Source organism: Merops nubicus, unplaced genomic scaffold (genome assembly GCF_000691845.1).
Source record: "Merops nubicus isolate BGI_N331 unplaced genomic scaffold, ASM69184v1 scaffold3943, whole genome shotgun sequence".
Classification (NCBI taxonomy): Eukaryota; Metazoa; Chordata; class Aves; order Coraciiformes; family Meropidae; genus Merops; species Merops nubicus.
The window spans coordinates 35,688-55,185 of NW_008598119.1; the positions used below are offsets into that span (position 1 = coordinate 35,688).

General features: G+C 43.9%; 1 protein-coding gene across 1 annotated transcript; it reads right to left on the reverse strand.

The window, feature by feature from the left end:
* Positions 1–162: 162 nt before the first annotated feature.
* TPGS2 (tubulin polyglutamylase complex subunit 2) lies at positions 163–15,893 on the reverse strand (the record flags this gene model as incomplete). The annotated part of the gene is made up of 6 exons (XM_008936921.1): positions 163–439; positions 2,405–2,565; positions 4,477–4,590; positions 7,062–7,193; positions 8,756–8,843; positions 15,785–15,893. Coding segments are annotated over 6 exons (832 nt in total), but the record flags the coding sequence as incomplete, so codon positions are not given.
* Positions 15,894–19,498: the final 3,605 nt, after the last annotated feature.

Sequence of the window (19,498 nt, forward strand, 5' to 3'; positions counted from 1 at the left end):
ATGGGGATAAAATCAGTATCTCAGTTTTTTTTCCTCAGAGTCTCCAGGAACTACATCCCTCTCATGTCTAAGCACGTTGTGGCTATTTCATGCAAACGCTGCAGTGCTTTCCATGGCCACGCGCGAGCACCTTGGCCTGAACCATGGAGACTCCCTATCGGAGAACAGCAAAGCTTATTTCAAAAGCTGTCCAGGGTCAGATCTGGGGGGCTCACTTCCTTGAAGAATTCCCAGCTACTGAGGAGGTCTTGGAGGAGGTCATGCTCGTGTGACTCTTTTGGGAGCCTGCTGGCTGGGAGGGCGGTTTCTTTTTGACCACTGGAGTCTTGTTCTTGCTTTTAAACACCTTACCGGGGTCCAGCTTGTTCACAAAGGAATCGGCTTCTTCAGAGAGGAGAGCAGTGTTGATGGTTATGGGTTTATACATGTTAAACCATTGCTGAAAGGCAGGATGGCAGGGAAGGAAGACATTAAAATCAAACTGTAGTTAAGACATTCCCACCCTGTTCCCCTTCAACCCTGAGACCTGATTTTAACATACACCACTTACCAGTTTGGAGTTCATGGGACTGTGCAGAGTGCCTCGTGATAAGGATACACAAGGCTCAGCTACAGCTCTGGAACCGCCCCATGTTCCAGATGGGGAAGAGAGGAACCAGACCCAGGCTTAACACTACCTCTCCTGAAGTATAGCCCTTATCAGGAGCAACTCGTGGTTTAAACCACAGGAGGAAAAGCAAAGGAAGGGAGTGAAACTGAAACACGTTTATTTAGTGTGAGAGAAGCAGAGAAGATTAAAAAGCCCTGGAATTTAAAACTGCTTATAAATCAGAACCAAACTAGTTGAACTTCTCAAAATATGGTCTCCCTCCCTTTCTTTACACATGTAATAATGCAGGTTTTAAAACTCTTTACACAAAGGATTTTGTGTTTGTTTCTCTTCAGTCTGATTTTTATATCTGCAAGTAACCAGAATAATCTTTCTTTTTTTGATTCCCAGATGCCACCACAATGTTATGCCCTGCAGTTCTCACCTCTGAGTGTTTTTCCCATCAGTTTTCTATTGACAAAGTCAGGAAATAAAACTATAGGGGTTATGGTATTACAATTCCCACTGAAACCACCAGCAAAGTGTTGAGCAAGACAAACAAAAGATCAATACCAAAATGTAGATGGCAATCTATTCATGTGCTGCTTAGTGGAAAATAGCTTTAATATACCACCCTTGAGGACCTTTAAGAATGATAATGGTTAACATACTGGGAGGATTTTAACTAACAGGGGCTGCAAATGATTAGGGAATACATGAATCATTTCACTAACATTTGTGAATATGCTGAACATAATAAAATATTCCATCAGGGAAGTTACAGGAAGGCAGAGCACAGGCACATTCTAGAGTACCACGTACACAGCCTTGATTCACAAAACAAAGCACAGTATAACAGGGAAGACACCAGAAATAAAGAACCTAATTCTACAGCTATCGATAGATAGGAAGTCAGCAGTGATTTCAGTGAGTAGTTCTGGTGTCTGCACAGGGCTGAGGCAGGACCAAGGAATGCCATGCCACTAAAACAGTTGTCATGTGTGGGTGCAGTGCAGGACAGTCACTGAGACCTGGCAGGCCTTACCAGCACGACCAGACACTGCACAGGCTGATGTGCTGTGTTTGGTAGTACTGTCAGAACTGTCTCCTGACCCCTCACAAGCTGAGAGAGGGTTGAAGGCCCAGTCAAACACAGAGGAACTGAAGGAAGCTCTAAAAGTATGGATGTGTCAGAGCAGAATAGCAATCATAATAACAGCAAGGGGCTGGAATGGTCATGACACTGTACCCGAAGCTCTCCTATAACTACTTCTAGGACTGCTGGCATTTAAATTGCCCCTTTTTGCACACCATTTTTATCAAGACATCCCTTCATGACTGAGGAAGATGCAAAGGAGTTAATATTCTTGACAAGACTCAAGCTCATAGTCTTCTTCTGGGCTTCTGTCTAATGTTTACCTGGACCTTCCGCTCCACTCAGAGAGCAGTAGGCTCTTGTCTGGTGTTATGTCCAGAAAACTGATCTAGACAAATCTTACATAGCTGTGGGGATGAAGAGCTTTGCATCTCCTCACTTGTCAGCAGTTAATGGAAGCACACGTCTGCTTCAGAGTCAAGAAAGCAAAGAAATAGTTTGGGTTCCACCACCTGCTCTTAGAGGTCAAAGGTGAGAAAAGCAGGGTTAACACAACATTACTGAATTCACTCATATGAACCAATTACTGTTAACAGGTTATAAGGGAAGGCCTCATGGAGGCCCACTTGAGCCTACAAACTGCCCATCAAAAGGTGGGAAGAAGTTTTTCCAGTCTATACTTGTGGAAAACAGTGGCAAGATAGATCCTGCTGTCCTACCTTGGCCTGGGGGCTCACCCCGTAGCTAGTGAAGGCGTACTGCCACTGCGGGAGACCCAGGTGGGTAATGAGCAGGCGGTAGTAGGCTGTGAAGGTTTTGGTGAGGAAATGCCAATACAGAGCTCTGTCCAGGAACCAAATCTCTGTTTCTGGGGAGACAACTAGAACAAAGCAAACACAAATTACACTGTTACACCACGGTGACAAGATCAACCCCCAGCCATTGTCAGGTGGGAGATGCAACATATTTGTCAGAAAGGCTGCAGCTTCTAAAACACAGCATCCCTGACTAACACATGTGATTGTCCAGAGGCACTGTGGTTTAATGGTTAGATGATGGGGACTGAAAAGGACTTGGTTCTGCTCCCAGCCTTACTAAAAACACTCATGTCTGGTGAGACCCCACCTCCAGTACATCCAGTTCTGGAGCCCCCCTTACAAGAGGGACGGGGACCTGCTGGAGCGTGTCCAGAGAAGGGCCCCGAGAATGATCCGAGGGCTGGAGCAGCTCTCCTGTGAGGACAGACTGAGAGAGTTGGGGCTGGTCAGTCTGGAGAAGAGGAGGCTCCGAGGTGACCTTATTGTGGCCTTCCAGTATCTCAAGGGGGCCTACAAGAAAGCTGGGGAGGGACTTTTTAGGATATTGGGTAATGACAGGACTAGAGGGAATGCGGCAAAACTGGAAGTGGGCAGATTCAGGCTGGATGTGAGGAAGAAGTTCTTCACCATGAGAGTGGTGAGACCCTGGAATGGGTTGCCCAGGGAGGTGGTTGAGGCCCCATCCCTGGGGGTCTTTAAGGCCAGGCTGGATGAGGCTCTGGGCATCCTGATCTAGAGTGAGGTGTCCCTGCTCATGGCAGAGGGGTTGGAACTGGGTGACCCTTGTGGTCCCTTCCAGCCCTGACAGACTCTGATTCTGTTTTTGCAGAGGACTTAGTAGTGTTGGCTTAATGGTTGGACTTGATGATCTTAAAGGTCTCTTCCAACCTAAAGGATTCTATGATTCTAAGTCAATTGTCAGTCATCTGGATTACTGAATAGTTCAGAGTCTGGAAGTCATGACAACGTGCACTGCCAACAAAAACATTTTGCAAAATCTTTTGACAGCAATCAAATATTTCTCTGGTGGTGACATCCTTTGTAGCATAAAAGAAGTGATGTTACTTGGGAAACTGAGATGCTGAACATTGCAAACTAAAAACACTGCCCCTTGTACTGACATCAACACCTGTAAACAATGCACCCTCCCCTTGCACTGCACGTGCTGGAACACTTGGAACATAAGACTGTGAGGCAAGAGGAGAAGTAAGAAGTTTCTGCTTTGGGAGCTGTAGTCACATCCAATGAAAGACAAAAGACAACAACCAAAGAGTTTTCTTAAGAACAGGTTTATCACAATTGCACACCCCACCACAGTGAACACACATGGACACTTAGTGACCTGTGCTCTGTGTCATGACAACTGCTTTACAAGTGACTTGGTTGTTTTGCTATTTATTGACTGATAACAGTTTTCTGTGTATCTGGTCAGAAGAAACAGCTCAGCTCACATCTTTCACTCTTGTGTTCAACCCTTCCGGCCAAATTTTGACCTAGTTAGCATCTGCAGGCTCTGCATCCATGCACAAGGTGGAAGAACCAGTCTAAGTCTGTCTTAATCAGCTAAGGACCATTTTTACCATCTACCCTTTGCTTCTAAGGAGCGTTACACCCTTTCTCACCAAAATGTAAGGGAATTGTTATGAGACATGCAAGTAACCAGAGGTATGTTAGTGGCTAAGCTCTAGCTCTTGGAATTATGTCAGCGTGACTGTCTGTAGGTCATATGTGAATATTTCCCTGCTTCTATGCATGAAGAAATCATAACTCAGACTCCAACATTAAAAGGAGGGAAAATGTTAGCTCTGCCTTGGTCTCTGTAAAGTTTTGGCCCTGACTTTAGTGGGGACAGGATATCCTAGTAAATGTTCATTTACAAATTACAAAGAAGATCAGAAATGTAAGAAGATTCTACATGTGGCCTGCATATACAATGCACAAGAGACGACTAACTCTGCTCTTTTCAATCTTACCTGGTTTGGCGTGCTTATAAACAAGACAAACTTTCCCATTCCCACCACATGGATCCAGCTCAAAGATAAGACTACGAGAATCAAAGTGTGGTTTCTCTGGTTGGTCTTCATTACCTGAAAATAAAAAGAAAAAAAATCTTTATGAAACGTGTTTGGAAAAATGGCTCTGACTTGACTGCAGAAAGTGAATCTCTTCGATATTTATTAATAAACCAGCTGAGGAAGAAATAAATCAATTATTTTTATACTTCTTGGAAAGGATTAAGTTCCCTGTGTTTAAAAAAAAAAATAAAGTGAGAGATTTTTAATCTTCTGTAGGAAAAGAAATCAGAGTCAAAATCAGATGGCTGAAAAAAAGCCACCAAGCTGCCTCCTAGTCCTATCCAGGCAGAGAGCTAAATCAGATTTACACATGTCACTCCTGAGAGGTGTTTAATGTTCCCTTGAAGTTCTCCAGTGCTGGAGGTAATCAATCTCCAAGCAGCCAATCTAAAACTACTGTTAACACTTAGAAGTTTTCCTCATGTGGGTCCTGAATATTCCTTGTAGCTGAAGCCCATTATTACTTCTGTTCTATCCACCACCTCTTTTTTTGCCCTACTTTCTTTCTTTCTAAGGAGGACCGGGAGAACAGGTTATTCTTTTTCTCTTGATAGAAGGCTGCCCTGGTTTGGGGTAAATAGAGCTAGTTCTGCTCTGTGATTGTACTTTTTAGCTGAAGTTTTTCTAATTAACTGCTCTGTCTGAATTAGCAGTGTTTTCATAAACTGTCTGGCTGTAATAGTGTAGTGATAATACTTCATGTTTAGAGTTACTGCCAGGGACTGGTATGCAGAACAAGACCACTGCTGAGCTTGGATCCCACACGGAGTGGGGCAGAGAGTACACCGCACCTACGGGTAGGAGTGGACAGAATAACTGACCCCAAGATTCACCAGTGGAGTATTCAATCTTACAGCTGTCATAGCCAGTGAAGCTGGAGGAGCAGGGGGGGCAGCCCTTCCCTCGCCCCTTCCGCTCTTCTCTTCTTCTGTCTGCTGCTGCCGCTCGCTGCTTCTACTGCAGTGGATGGCATCTGAGGAGGACTTCATCCATCCTGCCTTTAATCTCAACTCCTGTGTTCCTGAAATGAGTTCCAGAATCCAGCTCCTGTGCCCAGCTGCTGTCTGTGGCTGAGTCCAGCCTGGGACCCTCTTCCTGGGGGCCTTCTCCCCACCCAGGGGTCACAGTGACGTGTTGCCATCAGGGGGGAGCTGGGTTTGGGACTAACTTTGTATATTTGTATATATTTGTACATAGCCTAATTTATTATCATTATTACTATTATTACTAGTGGTAGTATTAAAACTGTTTTCTGTTCTTTTCTAATCAACAAGTCTCTCTCTCTCTCTTATTCCCTTTCCCTTTCAGGGGTGGAGGGAGGGGATGGAGTGTCTGTTACAATTCTAAAAACTACCCTAACCCCAAATCACAACGAAGACCTTGATGAGCTTGTACATGTATACATTTCTTCACACATTCCAGTGTGACATCAGCATCCTTCTCAATAGCCACATGGTCTGCTTCGTATCCAACTTGTGACCCACAACCACCACAGAGCACTTCTACAGGACAGTTATGGATCATGCACTTGCAAGTTCTTGCAGAATATAATTTGGAATTCTAAAGGAATTCAAAAAATTTTTGGGGAAAAGGGGACATATGAGCTGTACTCTTCAGAAGAATTTTGCACTGAAGTCAGGATGAGCACTCTTGTGGGGACATAACTTTCTGTCAGCATACCTTGTGCATCAGTGGAGGTTTGCATGATTAAATGGAAGCAGAATTTGGCCCACTTCACTACAATGGCTAGAAGATCAGGACTGCAGCCAAGCTGGAACATACAAAAAGAAACTTCTAGCCACTTTTAGAAGCTACAAGAGCTATAGAGATTCAGAGATAAGACTGAAATCAAACAGCAATTTTTTAAGGAGTAAGCATGCCATCTGGCTCTGCTCTTCTTAATTCTTCCAGTCTTGTTCAACTGTAAGAATGCTGAGAAAAGGAGTAGGGTTTTTTTAAATTCTTTTTCTCTTCAAACTGCAGGATGCCCAGCATTTTTAGGCAGTCTGGAAACACACATTTTCCAATGCCACCTCATGCTTACATGTATTTTCCACAGTTACTTTTCCAATTTGAGGAGCATATCCAGCTGTCTTTCGTTGCCAAGACAAAAACTGTTATCTTTTGCTCATATAACACCGTAAGCACACGCAGACTTCAGAAGCTGAATCACCGGAGGAAGCCTCAGTTAAAAAATTAAATAGGGAAAAGGCAGAACAGGAAGGTTGCCAGGCTGCTTGAAGGGGATGCAAATAATACTAGCAGCTGGCAGCACTAACCATCCCCTGTGAGATTCACAGCATACAGATCTACCTGTAAAGGCTGTGATGAGCTAATAGGACATATAGTAGACCCAGCCCAACAAATAAAGAAAACCCAATTTGCTTGGAATGACCCGTTCTGTTGCTGTATCCTAATATTATCCTAACAGAGCAAAAAGGATGAGAGAGAGCATGTTTTCTAGCCCATTAAAAGGACCTTACCTTCCTCATCGGTGTCATCTTCCAGGTCAGCAAGAGTTGGTGCATTAGGCAGAGTGTACATAGAGGAACCCCCAAGCCGACAGAGCTTTGAGACACTGTTAATCACCATGGAGCCCAGGGGCATTGGAGTACCTGCAATAAGACTCATCATTAGTCACATCCAGGGTCAGGCAAACATCAGAGGTATTTTGCTCCACAGGAGCAAAGTTAGGCTTTTTCCAAACACAGACTCGCTTCAGAGCTGTGTGGGTATGCAAATTACACTATTGGCTAAGCCTGTGCTATGGCTGCTAGCCCAGTCTGTGAAACAGGTTATTAAAAATCCAGGTTGGCTACAGCCACCTCCTCAAAACACTTTTCCCTGCTGCTGTCCTTCCTGCCAGAAACCAGCATTCCCACTCACAGCTTATTGGGTAGCTCATCCATGCAGGACCACCCCATGAACCTGCTCAAGCTGCTCCCTCTTGGGTCCCACTCCAACACAGGATTTTGTCAGTGTTCCTGAACAAACACTTGAGAACTTGTCACTTGTCTCTCCTTCTGAGGACTAGTACTATTAACAGACATCAAGCCAACGAGCACCCTGTTCATCCACGTGCCATCATGAAGGGCCTCAGAAGGCACTGCTGGATGCTTGCCCCAAGGAGACAGCTATGTGAGCTGCCTTTGTCTCTGTGCACTGAGAACAAGACTCTTCAGAGGTCACAACACATTAATTCCCACTTGAAACTCGATGGGACTCAGTGCAGGGGCTACAGTCCTCATGTCAACTGTCTCTGAAAAGAAACTCCACTTCCTGAGGAAAACCCTGTGTTTGACATCCACCTCCAGAAGGGAGCAGTGTCCACAGCCCAATCTGACAACCCCACCTGAAGGCGATGAGAGCCAGGGTAATTGCTGCAGAGCTCCACTGCAGAGTGAACAAGCTGCATGATTCTTGCCAAACAGGGAGGGACAGTAAAGCTCAGTCCTCGTCCCACTTCCACCACGGACTCCAGAAATAACTCCAGTGAATGGACTGTAGCTGGTGGGAAGCAGAATCAGGCTCCAGCATGCACATACACTTTTTAATGAGAAAGAGGCATTACCAGAGGGTGACTCCTCTTACTGCTTTATGGTCAGATAACATGCTAGAGTGATTTCTCTCTCCCTAAACTACAGAGGGAATCTAGGTATGAGATTTCAACTATATACCTAAACCTGGGTGTCAACAGATGGCCAGTGTACTACAGAGTGGTATTTATGTCATGAAGACTTGTCTGGCTTCTAGCCAGTGTTCAGTGTATGCATCTCTTCTGTGGAAGTCCAGCACATGCAAGCAATAGGCTTTGCTTCATTACACCAGGAAGAGACCTCTGATGTGCAATCATATTTTTTCCTCACCAGAACATCTCCAAAATAGTCTATGATCCTATGCAGAACTACACTCACTTACTAATTGGGAGGTCTGTTTTCTGTGGTCACTCACCAAGCTGCCTAGCACAAATAAGCTCTACTTCTTTTGTGTGTTAAGGAATGGTGCTAATTTTTCATTCAAAATGACTTGGCACATGTGCTTTTGCTCAGACTAATGCATGAAACTGACAGGCGTGTATTGACTGTGCAGAAAGTAAGTATGAAAAAAGAGATTCTGCAAAGGAAAGACTGGCTGCAATGGGATGAGGGTATTATTGGAGAAGAATACATGGACTTACCATCAGTCTTCACACTCCAGGTCATCTGGAAGCCATCAGTCATCAGATAGAAGTTCTTCAAATCCTCTGGCAATATACATGAGTTTTTCTGCAATCCACAGTCAAAGTGTTAAGGGAAAATGCAGAATATGCCTCAAACCCAAAGAAAACTGAATATTTATACAGAAATATTTGCCACCAAATGTTTTTTGCTTAATTCCAAGATGACTCAAATAATCTCAAATATCTTATCCTAAACTGTTAAGAGAAAACTGCATATTTCTTGTATAATATTAGCAAAAATGACTCCCTCCTTTTGAGGGATTTCAGTTCCAATTTGGTGAGAAAAGCATAGAGTCAATAGCTGCAGACAATCAAGCAGGTTTGACGTTTCTCATGAACAGTATGTGTGCAAATACACAAAGCCAGTCTCAAAAGCCTGCTGGTCTGGTGTCATCCCACCAAACTTCAGCACTTGGCTGTGGCTGCTAAGCCTGCTTCCTTCTGAGCCAACAATGAAAGAAGAAATGCCAGACAGTGCTTCTAAGAACCACGGCCCTTCTCCTCAACCTGCCTTCGCTGCGGAAGGAGCCTTTCTTAATCAGACTCTTCAGCTATGCAACAGATATGAGGAACGAAGGATAAGGGCTTAATGCTGAGAACAACAAGAAGACCAAAGAGCTACAGGCACAATTATAGACACTGCTTCTGGTGACAGGACTAGGGGCAGGCCAGTCACCTCCTGCTGATGTATCAAGAACATAAAATGAAACAGTACAGAAGCCTGTCAGTTTTAAGAACACAAGCAACATGCATGACTGAAGGATTTATCTGCTGGGCTCTTTTGCAATTGTTTTAGATGAAAAAAAGGTTGAGGAAAGATTGAAGTGAGTTAACATTTAAAGTATCATCAAATTCAAGACACCAAAACATCAGACCCCAAAAGTCAGGATAGTCTCTGATGGTGCAGGTTCCACCACCTCTGGGCTGTGCTGCTGTAAGAGACTGGGCACTGGATTATGTCTCAGCATTGTTGGCAGGACCACAGTTCCACCCTGCAGAAGTCTGCGCCTTGTTGTGCAGGTGCCACATGGGCCTCGTCACTGTGGCAACTAAAAGTTGCTGAAAGGAGTTCTGTGACCTCAGTCCTCTGTGTGAGCACCCGGGCCCAGAGTCACCTCTGGCAGGGCTCAGACCCTGGGCAGCGCAGCACCGCAGAGCGGGGGCCCTGCGGATGGGGAGCTGGGGGCTGTGAGAGGCACAGCTGTGTAAAGCGGGGCATGTGAAGCTGGGGGCTGTGAGAGGCATGGCTGTGTAAAGCAGGGCACGGGAAGCTGGGGGCTGTGAGAGGCATGGCTGTGTAAAGCAGGGGTGTCTCCTCTCCATAGAAGCAGGACCAGTGAGGACGGGAGGTGCCCTCCTCTCAGAGTGGAACACTGCCACCGGAGCGATGGGGCCCGTGGGACGCCGCAGATCCGCGCGGGCGGCGAGCTCAGCTCTGTCCTTCCCGCGTGCTCTCCCCCTCCCCTCCTTCTGCTCTCTCCAGCCTGTTGCTGGTGGGCAATTAATCGGTTTGGCGCTTTACTCTGTTTGGAGTCTGAATTCTGCTCCTGAGAATACAAGTGAAAACCTCGCTCTGGACCCATTGGCAGAGACATTTGCCCAAGGGCTGCACCACTCTCCTTCTGAAAAAGTTCTAATTGCGGTTTGAACCTCCAAGCTGCAACTTGTGGTCATTCTCTCTTTTCAGTCCCAAGTGCTTTCAAGTCTGCTCAGGAACAAAGACACAAATAAACCCCTCGAGGGTCAAACCTTGTCATTAAACCAGGAGGATAGACAACTGCTTCTTTAAAATGTTAATCTAAGACCTGTTTATAACTACAGGACCCTGGGAGCTACATTTGACAGGGAAAATGGACAAATAATGTGAGCTTTGCAACACAGCATGTCTAATTCAAGTACTTTTGTGATAAGATTTTCAGTCTTTTCTAAAAAAGCTCTATTTCTTTTGTCCAGCCAGCTTTAAAGACATGCTGTTGGACATGGTCTGCTCTTTGTGCAGTGACTTTCACACTCAAAGTAAGAAAAGAATTGCAAACTTTAAGCACGTTTATAGGTTGGAGGTACTGTGCCTTATATATACACTTAACTTGCCACAGATCAAGATGTTATTTAGGTAGGTATTCACAGCCTGGCCTCAGAAGCCTGAGGTGGTTTTGGAGCTGTTACAGAATCGCTTTGGAGAAAGCAGAGGTGTCAGATGTTAAGAGCTTTCCAACATTGTGCCTCTGCTGGTACTACTGCCCTACAGCTAGTAGAAAATGTAATATTCGAAGTCTCATAAAACTAAGGAACTTCTGGTAACCAGTAGCTAAGGTAAAAAAACATGCACATGCAGTTCATGTAGCTCTGCTTCACTTGGGGCATGAATCTGTAACACCTCAGGAGATGCTGCAGAGATTCTTTCCCATGTCTGCAGCTTGTGCATGTCCAGTTATCTGCCCTGATGCTGCCTCAGTGCATCTACCCAGCAGGAGCTACCTGCCAGCTGGCCATCCAGCTGCAGTGCTGGCCTCTGGTCACCGGTGACTGGCACAAGAAATGGAACATGCTGGTCTCCTGTCCACATCCTCCCCAACCTAGGACCAGGGCAGAGATTTTGCCTGTAAAGCCTCATTCACAGCCACTTTCTTTGAGTTGTTACAGTCCCTGTCCCATGAACTGTGATGTGTATGAGGTGCAGGACCCTCCAAACTGTTCACAGACTTTATTCTTGCGTGTTAACTCAATCTCTAAGCATAGCCCATTTATGCTGACAGACTGCTACTGACAAGTCCCAGATACTGATGGTTTTGCAGCTTGTGATCAAGCAGGGCAGGTCACTTTGCTTACCCTGTCAGCTGCCTGGTTGCTAGCACAGTGCTTTCCTAACCCAGGCAGGGAAAAATCTTTGGAGGCAAGAGATACTAAAGCACAGAATCTGATACTGTAGAAACTTTGTTTTGAGAAAAAAATTATTGTCCTTTGATAAGAGCCTGCTGATGGCCGAGGCCCTGGTGGTTAATTTCAGGAGATTACTAAACCACATGGACATATCTGAAGTTCTTCAAATACCTTTAAAAAACACACCTTCTTCTGTGGGTTCTTCTCAGTCCTAAATATTTATAATTTTGTGCTGTGCTTTCACCACTTCCAGTTTCAAGCTATAGCTGTAAGCAGTGACTAGGTTTAAAACCATGAAGAAACAAAAAAGGCCTACATGGCCTCAGAAGACTTCAAATGTTTACACAGCCCTTTCAGTCCATTTCAAGCCCCCCAATTTTAATTAGTCTTTAATCCCTTTAATTTTAATTAAACCCCAGCATTAGAAATACATACACAAACAGCTCTCTTGAAGTCAGTGTGTGTTATCCTCTGTGGAGGAGAACCAGATCCATTGGGATGCTAAAATTTGAGATTTTAAAACTTCCACTGAGGTATCCAGTTAAATACTATTACAAACCAGGCACAGCCCAATTTAGCAAACATAGCTGATTAAGAACAAGGGGAAAAAAAAAGTAATGCCTAGATAAGCCTTCTGCTCTGAACTGTCCTTTTTTGGATGGAAAGATTAACTTGTACATGTTTCTCCAAATGGCTACCTTTCCCAGTTTATTTTAGGATCTTCCTAACCATGCCCCTTTGCATGACTTTAAAAATGATGGTACAAAACGCTGTACCAGAGCATATTTTGGGTCTACAGGAAAAGACCTCCACAGAAAGCTTCTGTGATATCCATCTCTCCCAATAAAAAAAAATAATTGATTGATTGATTGATATGTCCTATTACGTTCAGCCACACGACCTATGACATCAATACAGTGGTCTTCTGACAGCAGAGACAGAGATTTAAGCCACTACTGTATATTAAAAATGGCTTCTCAAAGCTCTGTGCTGCTCCTGCTCAACTGGCAGTTTCCAGGGTTGCGACCTCCAGGCCCACAGAATGCAATATACCTGATAACGTGCCACAAGTGACTTAGCCACAGCACTGGCAAGCAGCTGTTTGCACTCCAGTCATCTGGTTACACTCATCAGCTTGTAAAACAAAATATCCCAAGTGCCCAGTGTGGTGTGTGAGGTCTGCTTCTTTTGTTTATTGTCCCTAATACCCCCAAATAGTCTCCTATGAAAGCACAGCCCATTGAGGATAAAGACTATCAGAACCAGGGTAGTTTTGTTGCCAAGATATGATCAACACTGGATCCAGAGCTAAAACACTGACATATGGCAACTCACTTAAAGTACTGTTGAAGCAATGCCTTCCAAGCAAATACCCCAAAGAAATGGACAGCAATCAAAACACAGAGCTCTAGAGACTTCTCTAAAAAACTCAGTGACTTTTATCCAACTTCTGGGGAAAGAATGAAGGGATTTATGCCACTTCTCAGAGCTTCCAAGTAGCAGAGCACATCAGCAGCCACCTCCCCTTCACACCGTGCTGTTTCATGGCTTGTCTGCCCTAGCTGCCAGTGAGTGCAGGTATTCATTTATGTAACATACTGAGATGTTCTTGTTACAGCTTTTATAAATCTGAGGAGGCTTCCAGGAGACCACTTTGCTTGAATTTTCTGCCTTGAAAGGCAAGGGGCTGGGGTAGCCCTGATCCCCTGCTGCAGAGAACAGGACTTGGCAATGTTCCTGAGGATGGCCTTGTGCAGCCAGTTTTTAACCAGAATACTACAAGGACCCTCAGGAGGGGAGCACTGTGTCAGGAACACTTCCTATTTCCCAAAAGTCCTCCAGCCTCTCCCTCGTTACGTAGCTTGAAGAAATACACCTTCCTCATGCACTTGTTCTGCTGGATCCATTTCCCCACCTCTCCCATGATCAGGGACATAAGACAGGTTCAAGATGGGCAGATCCTGTGCTCCTGGGGATCAGACATGGCAAGCTTGCCTAATGCTGATGGAGGACATTGCAGGGAGGATGGCAAGAAGGACCCTTGTGGATACACACACACCTGCATGCATACTTTTGAGTGAAAGAGATATGGCAGAAGCACTGAGGAAGACTTTTAGAACAGCCACACCACCACAGCTCACACTGAAATTTACATGCAAACAGAATTTCTAAATTGTCTGGCAATCTACAACAGTCTGCAACAGGAAAGCACCAGAATGACTGAGGTCTTTTTTTATGGTTTTCTTAGAGAAAAATATATCTTTGTAGACAAAGCCCATAAGGAGAGGCAATAAATTCCCCATGTAGAGTTGCAGAACATCAAAAATGGCTTCTAGAATAAAAACGTGTTTTTTAAAAAAGATATTTAAGACTAGAATTTTATTTGGGGAGCCTCAATGAAGAGAGGAGTTTTGGTGAAAAAGAATGTAATTTTGGGAATAGTTTGACCAGTTTTCCCTACATCACATAAATGCCTTGCACATACTTTCACAACCAAAGACATACAGAGGGATTAAAAACAGACTGTGAGGAGAACTTGTTAAAATCCCAGCTACAGAGAAACGATTATGTGCATAAGTATTGCCACCTAGTGGCTACAAAAAAAAAATCCAAAACATAACAGTGATGAAAGCAAACATTGGGTACAGATAAACTTCTATTCAAATTCAAGGATGAGTTTGAGGAAAAGTGAAGTACAAGTTCATCTTGGAAAGGCCTTATGAGGTTCTAAGTGCTTTGCACTTAATCATCCCTGTAGGACATACTGCAATTGCAGGGAGATCAGACTTCACCCCTAAAGCTCAAGAACAAAGGAGAAAGAACATAGTTATCTTTTAATCTGAGAAGGGAGTTTTCAGTTTTTGTTAATGCAATTGGAACAAAAAGCAAAGAAATAGACAGTGAAGTCCTTCACCAGCAGCAGTCCAGATCAACTGTATCTACTTAATTTTCATCATTTACTTCCACAATTAAGTTAGTCCCTCACTGGGGCCAGGGTGAGCTGAAGTTTCGTTCTGACACCTTTGGAGCAAAGTGCTTTGGCTGCAGCATTTCAAAGTCTGGCTTTACAAGAACAGCTCAATTTTGAAACACAGCCAGTTTAGTTGAGAGGAGCAGTGGCACCCTAGAACAAGGGAAATACCTTGTTCAGGAGAAGCAGTGCTCCCCACTCAGCAGCAGAATGACTGAATGCCACTCTGCTGCTCCCAGACACGAGCTGGCTCACAGTCAGGGTGCCTCAGGCCTCCCAGCCCAGTTAATCTGACACCTGAACAACAGCTCCAGGAAAGCAGGGATCAGTTCACATGAACCTGAAAAACAGGACATTTCTGCCTGACCACAGTCTCTGGCTACAGTACAAGTTTCAGTAAGTAACAGACACTTACATCACACACATTCTGACCTGGATTTATAAACTCTTCATAAATATCACTAATGGGGATAAGGTGTTACCAAAACTCGTGAGAGATTTTTCCTTATTGTTTAGGAAGAACTGTAAATGGCAAAGCACCATCAAAGCAGAAGTTATTTTATGTAGTGGGAACAAGTGCAGTTTCTGGGAGCACGTGTGTTAGGGCTTAGCCAGGGTCAGAGCAGAGGGGAGGATGATCCACTCGACTCCATCCCCTGCCATGCTCCTTTCCAAAGCCAGTCAAGCTTCCACTGTCCCTTTCCTACGTATGAGAGATACTTAGAAAAGCAGTTATACTCCTATGATTGTGGGATTGATAAACTCATATATATTCAAAAAGAGGACCAAAAATGTCTTCTCTGCCCACCAGAGTCCCATGACAATATTCAGGAGCTCTCTGGTCATGCATTCAGATGCAGGAAGGTCAGCTAATGTGGGGTGAAGGTAGCATGTGTCCTTCACAGTCTTCTAAAATAGGCATTGGGACACTCTTTGACCAAGACATTTGTTCAGTTAGCCAGAGGCAGGGGAAGGAGTTGCTGTAAGGAATGGAAGTGAATAGCTCCACTGTGTGCTGAACTTGGTAGCAGGCTGTCTCACAAACAAGCACATGACAGCTATTGCATTTGATGTTCTCCACGAGCTGCTGTACGTTCAGTCTGACCTCACTGCAGTATTATCACTAAAATACTCACTTGCTCCCATGAAATGATAGTGTGGGGTTCAGCTGGCTCCTTTTCTACAAACGTCACCTCGGCAACTCCTGGAGAAGTCTCTAAAAGGAAAAGAGGAACATGTTTGCAGCTGGCACGGGTGACACCCACACTGTGAGCTGGACAGTTCTGCAAGTTACCCTGACTGACAGCTGGGGAAAAGGCAGTAATGACTCTGAGCACTGTGCTGACGACTGAGCAGTCACTTTTCTTTCCTCTGTAACTGTACTCAGCATGTCTTGGCCTGGGGATGCCCACGGCTGCACAAGGTGCCATCCTTTGGCAGTTTTTATAGATACACATACACATATACACACACACACATATTTTGTACTCATGGTGTGATCTTTTGCAGAGGATTAGTAGAAAATTCAAACACGGGTTCCCAAGCAAACTCTAAAAGTGAGATGAATCTTTCTCTGTAAGCATGCCCTTTGGTTTCAGTTGAGTAGGATATTCTCAGCTTGACACAAGATGTTGTGCTGTGCTGCTGTGAATTGCAAACAACCTTGCTCCATGCAGATGGACACACTTGAGAGCTGGATTCAGTGGGTTTGAACAGATGCAGAATCTGATCCAGACGCAGAAGGGATCTGCATGAGCAAACATCAGTTCTCTGGAATCCCAGCTGGACATATGCAAATCTGTTAGGAGCACTGAGCTCATAATTTATAAAAAATCATCTGAATACTTTATGGGAAACAATGCCACATAAATGCAAGATGCAGATCTGCATGGTGCTATCCTTGCAGGTGTACGATGGCGGAACAGTCTCCCGTGCACTTATTATTTTATAATGTTTTCCTCTTCCTACAGCCAGCTGAGATAGTTCCCACTGACTTCATTCACTTTGGATCAGATCCAGAAAGACTACTAACTTGTTGTTGTGGGAACTGCAAGCCCAGCACACAGGGCCATGGAATAAAACTGATCACTATGCAGGGCTTTCAAAACCGGCTCTGCTGTGAAAGTATTGGATCCCAAAGCAGTCACACATAAAATAATTGCTTTCTGGTAAAACATACACAGTGCACTAGACAGGAAAGGCAGGCAGTACAGAGCTTTGGTTTGTTTTTTATCTCCAGCACTGTAGTAGTGTTAATTAGTTTAATTCCAGCAGCAGTGTTGCCATTTTCTGTTCTGTTGGTGGAAGAGCAGCAGGCAGTTTCAGGAATCCTAAATTTCACTTTAATTTGGAGTATTGACTGGTACATGGTCAGATAATTTAAAAGACAAAACAAATGCCATGTTCAAGTTGGGGGAAAAAAAAAGGTCATATGAGGTCACCTAGGTAATCTATCTATCTGGCCAAGGGCAGCCCCAACATACAGAAGAGACTGATGTCTTGTCAAGTGTCACTTTCGACAGGTAGGTGCAAGGTGGTGGGATCTGTCTCTTGCTGGAATATAAATCGAGCTTATATTCCACCACTCTGCTTCTAAAGAAGAGTGTGGAATCAATGATCTAACTGTTCTTTCCCATCTAAGCTACTCAAGCCTTATGACAAGTTAAGAGATGATACGGAACAGAGTAATTGTTATTTCTGTGATCAAAGGAAACAGCAGGGATGTTTAATTCATTATGCACAATGGCTCGGCTGGGATGAGGGAAGATTAAATACCCCATCAGCCAAAGAAGATGCCTAAGAACGAGAGAACTGCAACTTCTAAAGAGATCTGAACCAAAACCACGATCAAAAGAAACAGAAATTCTGTCTTAGAAGCCTGAATGTTATATTGAAAATATCCTGTGGGTAAACTGCAGACCACATTTAACAGATGTGTGTATGTACGGACAGGAGCTCAATTAAATTTTAATGAGGAAAAGAAGTCTGCCATGAGTTCCTTTTTCTTCCAGATGCAAGAAATAAAGGAGCCACCTAGGTTAGACAAAAGAGACAGGGTAAAGGTTAACTAGTTCAGGTGACTCCTCCCTATTAACTATTCTGAATCAAGACCACAGTAAACTCTGGCCTAATTTTAAGGATATTTCATCTGGAAGCTTCCAAAAATGCTTTGTAGTATTAATCAGAAAGAATGGATGTAATGGTGTGACACAAAGCTGAAGCAGAAAACCAGAGAGTTTTCAGTCCTTATGGTACTGCTAATATCACCTATAAGTTGGATTAACTCTCAGGATCACTTAAAAATGTCTAAATAGTTGCATTCTGATCTAATAAAGTCTGTAAACTGTGAAGTATGGTTCTGCTCTGGGCAGTCCAGAACAGCTAACACCTCCCATTCAGATTTAGTTGTGAGCAATCAACCTTTCTGGAATCTGCTGTTAGTCACAGAACCTCAGCAAAATGAATCATACTGGCAATGGGAAAGATGCATCTCTTACTCCCTCAAATTACAACTTCCATAAAGCTTGCAAGAAATGTCCCACCTTGTAGGGATTTCCACAGACAGGAGGATTTAAAACCCCCAAACAACACCTTCCCACCACCCCCAACCTCAGGTACAGAATTTGTTTAAAGAGTGCGTTTTGAAATGGCACCACAAATATATGTTCATAAAGGTACTGGAAAATTTGGCCTCAAGCTCCCATATACTGTGCATGCAAAATTTTCTTGCTTAAAAGGGGTATGATGGGTTTCATTACGTGATCATTTCTATCTCCTGAAAAAACGTTTCACAAACTCAACAGAGTTAAAAGCCTATTACTGCTTTTGTCTTGCTGCAGGCAGAAAAGTATCTAGTGACTTCATGAGATTTCCCAATGGAAGACTTAAAATAAGACAGTTTCCAATGCTGCAAACCACTGAGTAAGGCATCTTTCTGAATGAGGTACCCCATGTCATGTGAAAGAATCAAACACTGAACAGATTGGTAACGTTTCTCAATTAATTCAGCAAGTGTAATTAATATGGTGGCACAATGTACATGCTTTGGACTACTTTACTGAGAAAAGATGTGCAAAATTCCCAGGAGTGGAGAAATGGAGGAAAAAAACAGAGCAGAATATCATTGTATTGTACGGTGCAAGTGGACAGAGATACAGGTGGGAAAACGAAACCTCACAGTTACAAACCACAAAACACCTTCCATGTGGAAGGGATGCTACAGGACTTTCAGAGCCAAACCTGCATTGCCATGTCTTGCTGCTGCAGTGAACAACACAACTACCCAAAATATCTTATATAGCAACGTTACTTTTAGATATAATTATCGTGTAGATTTCATACATCTGAGCCTGTGTAGTTTAAATGTGGGCAGGGCTTGTAAATTTTTAAAATGAGCTACTTCAAAGAAGCATTTGCCATGATGGTTGATCATCAATAGTTTCACCTTCTTTATGCCCTCACAGAATAGGGTTACACTATCCTGACCTCACGACCAGAAAGCAAAAAAACCCAACAAACAGAAGAAATCTCCAAGAAATCAAATAAGTCAGTAAGAGAACACTGTGGAGCAGTGACAGATTGAGGATGAAGTCCTGTCTTCACTGAAGCCCACAACAAGAATTCTGCCCCTATGTTTTAATCACAGCTGTCTGAGGAGTTACCTATATTTGCAGCAGTACAGCTACCCTACACCTTGCATATCACAATATTACAAATCGCAGTTCCAGAACTCTTCCTAGGCAATCTTTAAGTGACCTCTGCAACTAGCTCACTCAGGCACTGTATGGCAGGATGGTGAGTTTCATCTGGTAACCTAAGGTTTGTCTTAGAAGGCTCACTTTCAGAAGCTG